This window comes from Bison bison, unplaced genomic scaffold (assembly GCF_000754665.1).
Source record: "Bison bison bison isolate TAMUID 2011002044 unplaced genomic scaffold, Bison_UMD1.0 scf7180017863606, whole genome shotgun sequence".
Classification (NCBI taxonomy): domain Eukaryota; kingdom Metazoa; phylum Chordata; class Mammalia; order Artiodactyla; family Bovidae; genus Bison; species Bison bison.
The window spans coordinates 257,824-265,340 of NW_011494178.1; the positions used below are offsets into that span (position 1 = coordinate 257,824).

General features: G+C 50.1%; 1 protein-coding gene across 1 annotated transcript in view; it reads right to left on the bottom strand.

Moving 5' to 3' along the window:
- Positions 1-7,517, bottom strand: part of DLGAP2 (discs, large (Drosophila) homolog-associated protein 2) — a 121,266-nt gene that overhangs the window by 29,200 nt on the left and 84,549 nt on the right. Inside the window, exon 6 of the mRNA XM_010833414.1 lies at positions 2-191. Coding sequence (XP_010831716.1) covers positions 2-191 — 190 coding nt within the window. The remainder of the gene's footprint in view (position 1; positions 192-7,517) is intronic.

A 7,517-nucleotide genomic window follows, 5' to 3' on the forward strand; every position in this document is an offset into this window, starting at 1 on the left:
CAGACTGTCCGTGGAATTGTAGAGGCCGCGGCCGTCCGGGGGCCAGGCGGCCATTCTCTGGGCGCGGCTGTCCTGGTAGGCGTCCTGCGTGGACTCGGTGCTGCTCTGCGCCGTCACCGAGATCAGGGGCTTGGAGGTGGTGCGGGGGGGCACGGGGGGCGGCGTCTTCTTGTAGCTGGCATAGGTGACTCCTGCAAGGGGGACACAGCAGGTCAGCGGGGTGCCCGCCTGCCGAGCCTGCTCTCCCGCCCAGTACCCGCCAGCCATCAGGCACAGCTCCCCCAGCGTTCAGCCTAAGAGAGGACGCAGAGTGTGGGGGAAGCCTTATGCTTAGAGACAGTCTACGCGGACGTGTGTTTAATAGTGAAAAATTATGAAAACACCCCCAAATCAGGCAGAATAGGTGACTTCTGACTCAGCAGGACAGAGGGCAGCCCCCGTCCTCATGCAGGTCAGGCACTGGAAGAGGGGCTCATCCTATACGCAGAGCTAGAACTGCAGGGCCTGCGCGGTTCTCTCCAGACTAAGACAGACTGTGTTTGCACAGACAGCCTGGGAACGAAGAGAGGTTAGCAGCACACTCATCAGCGACGGTGTGGCGGAAGGCTCTCTGTGTGCTCCACAAATGCTTCTGGTGAACAGGTATTATTTTCATCACGGAGAAGACACACAGGGACAGCAGCTGTCTGCTCCCTGTGAGCACAGGCTCGCTGGGTATAAACCGTGGGGCTGGCTGAGAAGGGAGCTGGGTCTCCACGTCCACCCAGTTCACCTCTGCGCCCTGTGCCCATATCACAGCTCCACAAAGGCCATGGGGTGGAAATCCACTGAAGGGAATTAGCGCAGCTGGAACTGAAATGGTACTGAACGCCCCTTAGAAGGCATCCAAACTCAGCAGCCGTATGTGCTGGGCCCCAGGTGGTCCCGATTCTCACGGCAGGAAAACCTCACAGCTGCTCTGATGGGAGTGGACTTCCCCCTGAGGTTGGCTGTGCTGCTTTCCCTGGAAGGAAGAACTGGCTGGAACCCCCCGGGGGCCCTCATCATCAGCAAACTTGGCAGCCACGCCGGCGGCAGGTGAGCGAGGGCAGTTGGCTTGGGGACCAGGCAGGGTGGTGGGTGGCCCGGGGGGCGGCCCCCTCCCCGGGGGCAGATGGAGCCGCTCTGCTTTAAGGGCCTGCAGAGCTGAGCCAGGAGTCGGCTGCATGCTGAGGAGATGCGTCAACTCCTTTCCCACCTGCAGGGACTCCAACCAGCACTCCCAGGCTGCAGGTGCCCTGCCAGTGACTTTTAAATCTGTGTGAGTGGATTCTCCCAAGAAGTAAAGCATCAAGTGTCACCCAGATGGACATCAACAAATAAAACAGAGTGAGTTTATCACGTCAGGAGGATCTGAGTTTAAAGGCATAAAAACTGCACATGAAAATTAATAAAATGCACACATTTTCAAAAGGGTGAATGGGAAAGAGGCATGTGTGGGTAGAAAACAGAGGTAGGAAGAAGGCTGTTAGAAAAATGGACTCTGAACATTGTCTACAACAGAGAAACCTCTAAAACAAGTCTTTTTAAAGACTTTCCCCCTTAATGCTCATCAGCCCCAAAAGGAAAATTGTTGAACACTGACTTTATTCCAGGTTTTTATTCTGGGAGATTCTGATGTTTGAGAAAGTGTTCCCAAGCTCCGACCTCCAGCACTGAGGACTGACGTTGAAGTGAGTGCGAAGTGCTTGCAGGAGGGGCCCTCCCCACCGAGGGCGGGCGGCTCCTCCCCTCGAGTGGCAGGGCCCTGCTGCCTGAAGCTGCTTCTTAAAGGCTCATTCACTCTCCTCACCAGGCCTGTCCACCCGTGGTGTTCAAGTGGCTAAAATCCTTCGGTTTAAGAAGACCTCTGTCCATCTGGTCAGAGTCAACTGTGATGCGTCCCCTCCAGCCCTGTGGTAACTCTTGCCCAGGCCCCGTGGTCAGTCCTGTTCCCTGGAGCTCACAAAGCTTCAGGGACCCCTGGACGGTTCACCACAGCCCCTCAACCCCCCGCACATACCTACAGTCGTGCCCTGCAAGCCCCCTTGGAGCAAACCCAGCACTTAGTGAGCTTGCTGAAACCCCAGCATCATCGCCATGGGGGCACAGTCACTGAGGACACCAGGTCCCGGGAGTCAGGCTGGGCCCCTCCTCCACGGGGTTCTCCAGGCAGGAATGCTGGAGTGGGCTGCCGTGCCCTCCTCCAGGGGCTCTTCCCGACCCAGGGACTGAACCGCGTCTCCTGCTTGGCAGGCGGGTTCTTTACCACTGACCCATCCGGGAAGCCCCTCCGGGGGCTAGTGACTGCAGAACAGAAGGACTGTTCCAGAAGAAGGAAAATGCAAAAAGCACAGCAAACCCACCTTCTTCAAGAAGGTTGTTTCTGGCCACAGAGAAAAAAAACTATGAATGTATCTGGGCTTCTCAGTAAGATAAGAGAGCAGCTCAGGCTTCACTGTGATTGCTGGCGGGTGGAGAAGACACCCTGGGATCTGGAGTGATCAAGGGTCTGGGTACCGCCAGCTGAGGCTGGACATCGTCAGGACCCTTTGGGGAGAGTTAGGCCCTGAGACGCAGGAGGGGTTGCGAATGCTCTGCTGGCCCTGGGGGCAGGAGTGCCACCTCCCTTCAGCCGGGTCCTGGCTCGCTGACTCAGCAGCAGGAAGGGGGCTGGGGTTTCAGGAACCAGGGGCCTCCCGTGTCTCATGGACCAGCTGAGGAGAGCAGGTGCAGGGGACAGCGGGCAGGGGGTAGGGCCTTGCCCTGTTCTGCCCCCAGATGGCTGCTTGCCTGGGGAAGGCTCGCTGGCTGTACCCTCTTGGGGACCGTAGGGGCCCCAGACAGGTCCCTGCCCTTCTTCCCTGTCTGGGGAATCTCAGACCCTCCAGTGTCAGCCAGCATTGCTCAGCCCGGAGAACCTGCACCCCTCTCTCCCAGGGGACCTTGGCGACATCTGGGGACACTACTGGTGGTTACGACGGGGAAGGGCAGAGCCGGGGTGCTACTGGACGTTGTCCAGGCTCAGGAAGGCCCCACCTCACAGATGACCAGCTCAGAAATAAACCCAAGTGAGGCCACCACCTCGTGTCTCAGGCGGGGCCCACCCGCTCCCCTGTGACGTGAAGGGACGTGGGTGGCCGGGTCTTTCTGTAACGGCCCGTCTTTCCCTGCATGGAGTCAGGCTGAGGTCCGCCTTCCTGACCCGGGACACAGCTGGCTGTGCAAAGTGCATTCACCTCTCTCCCACACCTCTCCCACATCACGTTTTGTTTCTCAGTGAGCTTTTCTCCACCGCTCATAACATCGCTATGACAAGGGAATCAAGCACAGTATCTACATGTGAATTGATGGGAAGAGAGGTTACTGGCAGCTTTTCACGTCAAACACTGAGAGCTGGTGGCGTCTTCGTGGGAACGCAGGGAGCACAGCTCATTTAGGAAGGAGGGTCTTTATCCTTTGCCACCGTGTCTGCAGACCCTGCCGAGAGCAGGCGGTGCCCTGCCCCCGCCTCTGCGCCGTGGCTGTGGCTGAGCGACCCAGACCTCATCCTACAGCGGGGGGCGGGGGTGGTCCTAGTTGCTTCTCTTAAGCAGAAATACTGATTCTGAAGAGCGGCACCTGCCTCCCGGCTCCTGGTGGTGACAATGCAGGCAACCGAGGAAGCCAGGGGCACAGGTCACAGAGCGATGCCTCGCTCTCGCAGGTGTGTTTATGTTCACAGTGTGGAGGTGAGCACAGAGTAGCAGACGGTGGGCTTTCTGGCCGTGCTCACCTCCCAGGAGTGAGGACATGCGCGCGAGGACCGACAAACACAGCGAGACACCTTCGCAGGAAGCTGGGCTGATGCCCGCCACGCGACAAAGCCCACGTCCAGCACAGCTCGCCCCCGTGTCATGCTCAACCTCAAGGGACTCCCTTCACCTGCTAAAAAGGATGAATCTGACTAAATGTACCCAGTGCAACTTAGACTGAAAATCTGACAAAGCAACCAAACTCCCTTCTTGTCTGGTTGTCTTATTTTCAGTATTGCAATTTATGTCCACGGTCACAGGAAAATCCACTATCACATCTTCTCAACTTGGAATGCGTTTGCCACAGGGTGATAATATGAATTTATACACTGATTTCTTTGTAAAAATGTAGTGGGACAACACACTTTCCTAACAAGTTAATTAAAAGGGGGGTCCTTGGCAGGACTGGTGCTGAAGCTGAAGCTCCAATACTTTGGCCCCATGATGTGAAGAGTCAACTCATTAGAAAAGACCCTGATGATGGGAAAAATTGAAGGCAGGAGGAGAAGGGGATGGCAGAGGATGAGATGGTTGGATGGCATCACCAACTCAATGGATATAAGTTTGAGTAAGCCCCGGGAGATAGTGAAGGACAGGGAAGCCTGGAGTGCTGCGGTCATGGGGTCACAAAGAGTCAGACAGGACTTAGTGACTGAACAACAAGTCTGTTTGCAGCGTAGCAGAGAACAGTCTATACTCCAGCTGGGAGGGGCAGCACAGTGAAAGGACGCGTTCATGCTGTTTCCACACTGTGTTGGGGGGGCCCCTGAGGCTGCTCTTAGGGCCAGAGTGGATGTGAGGTCCCGCCAGAACATGGGGCTCCCCTGAGGACATCCGCAGTGGCCTTTAGCCACCAGCGGCCAAGGAGAGTCCTGGCGGCACCAGTGAGGATTCCTGCCTGCAGCTCCACCACCACCTTGGCCGAGGGAAGTATGGCTTCTCCGGGGCGCTTTGCAGCCCCTGAAAATACCTGTCACTTGTCCCTTGATCCCCTTGTAACGGCCCCAGTGAGAATCTAACACATACACTTCATGGAAATAAACAGCTGCTACCTAATGTTTTGTGAGTAACTTAACACAAGCTAAAGAAACACATGGAAAAATACACATAAAAGTTCCAGACACGCACACACCAGATCCAGGCCCACACATTAGTACAGAAGCCAAACGGGATTTGCAGTTTACACCGGGAGACAGGCATTGAAGACAGGTTCTCAATGGCCCTGTGCCTCCCCGTCAGGTGTATGCACACGGCAGGCCCCCTGTGGCCTTGGACAGGGCCACTCACTGCAGACGCTGCACCACTTTTACATTCTTGGTCAACTGAATGCTTCTGAATTTGATAATTTAAAAATCTGTTGTCAGTTTGGGGCAAATAAAGCTTAATGTAAATAAAATATTTTAGATAAATAAAATAGCATTGAGACAGAGTTTTTTAAAAAATATGGGTATATCACTATATTCATTCATGAGTCCACTCTCCTGACAGATATGTGTTGGTACTTACAACTTGTAGAACAGAATTGTGTATTCTTTCTTTTTTGAATTGTTTATTCTTAAATGAGTTCTTAGAATTAGAAGCTGGAAAATACAGTGAAGAAAGAATTAAAGGGAACGCCCTGGCGATCCAGTGGTTAGGACTCCATGCTTTCCCTGCTGAGGGCAAGGGTTCAATCCCTGGTTGGTGTTTAAAATCGGGCAAGCTGTGAGGTGCAGCCAATCATAAAAAAAAAAAAGAAGACCATGAAGAAGAAAGAATTAAAAATGTGCATTTGATCATGTTAATTTGCTGCCACTGATTAAAATAAGTAATTATAGATATCCTTTTACACATTCAAGAAAAATATTCAATTATTCAGTTGAACAGTTTGGGTAATAATGATTGAGCTAATTATTAGGTACAGGCTGTATTGTCTATCATTTTCTACATGTAGGTCAGACAAACATCATATACGAATGAAAATTTTAATTTTAACTTAGCAATGTAATTCTACTGAAGTATGTACAGCTTCAAAGAGCAGATGAATCAACAGACTTCTAAACAATCTCAAAACTTATTTAAATAAAAGTGATCAAATACAAATTTTGAAGTAAAAAATGAAACGATAACTTTCTTTAGGTATCCTGAAGGCCTGACTACTTTCTCTCTCTGCCTTTTCTTTGGCTGTGCTGGGCAGCATGTGGGATCCAGCTCCCCAACGAGGGATCAAACACGTGTTCCCTGAATTGGAACGGCAAAGTGTTAGCCGCTGGACTGCCAGGTAAGTCCTAGCTCCCTTTCTCTCTCTCTTTCTCTTTAAACTGAGTCCAGGCAGGAACATCCCTTTGGTTTTAAAACCTGACATTGATTTTTTTTTACCAAGTGCCTAACACTATGAAATCCCTGGAGATCTTCAGGCTGTTTTGTGGTTCTAGGGGGAGATTACATGCACTTTGCTTTATTGCATTTCCTGAGTTGGTCTGGATCCTGCCTAGGTCTCAGGGATCAGATGTGTTGGTGAGACTCACCCCAAAAACAGTGGCTGTGAGAGGAAGCAGCATGGGGAGAAGCCTTCTCTGTGGAGCCTCTCAAGGCCGATTCAAGGCTCCGGGCACAAGGGAAAGCTCATTACACTACTCAAGATGGAAGGAGCCATGGTAGGGAGATCTCTATGAAAACAGCATTGATCTTACGTTGAGATCTTTAATCCATTGTGAGTTTATTTTTGTATATGGTGTTGGAAAGTGTTCTAGTTTCATTCTTTTACAAGTGGTTGACCAGATTTCCCAGCACCACTTGTTAAAGAGATTGTCTTTAATCCATTGTATATTCTCGCCTCCTTTGTCAAAGATAAGGTGTCCATATGTGCGTGGATTTATCTCTGGGCTTTCTATTTTGTTCCATTGATCTATATTTCTGTCTTTGTGCCAGTACCATACTGTCTTGATAACTGTGGCTTTGTAGTAGAGCCTGAAGTCAGGTAGGTTGATTCCTCCAGTTCCATTTTTCTTTCTCAAGATCGCTTTGGCTATTCGAGGTTTTTTGTATTTCCATACAAATTGTGAAATTATTTGTTCTAGCTCTGTGAAGAATACTGTTGGTAGCTTGATAGGGATTGCATTGAATCTATAAATTGCTTTGGGTAGTATACTCATTTTCACTATATTGATTCTTCCAATCCATGAACATGGTATATTTCTCCATCTATTAGTGTCCTCTTTGATTTCTTTCACCAGTGTTTTATAGTTTTCTATATATAGGTCTTTAGTTTCTTTAGGTAGATATATTCCTAAGTATTTTATTCTTTTCGTTGCAATGGTGAATGGAATTGTTTCCTTAATTTCTCTTTCTGTTTTCTCATTATTAGTGTATAGGAATGCAAGGGATTTCTGTGTGTTGATTTTATATCCTGCAACTTTACTATAATCATTGATTAGTTCTAGTAATTTTCTGGTGGAGTCTTTAGGGTTTTCTATGTAGAGGATCATGTCATCTGCAAATAGTGAGAGTTTTACTTCTTCTTTTCCAATTTGGATTCCTTTTATTTCTTTTTCTGCTCTGATTGCTGTGGCCAAAACTTCCAAAACTATGTTGAATAGTAATGGTGAAAGTGGGCACCCTTGTCTTGTTCCTGACTTTAGAGGAAATGCTTTCAATTTTTCACCATTGAGGATAATGTTTGCTGTGGGTTTGTCATATATAGCTTTTATTATGTTGAGGTACTGT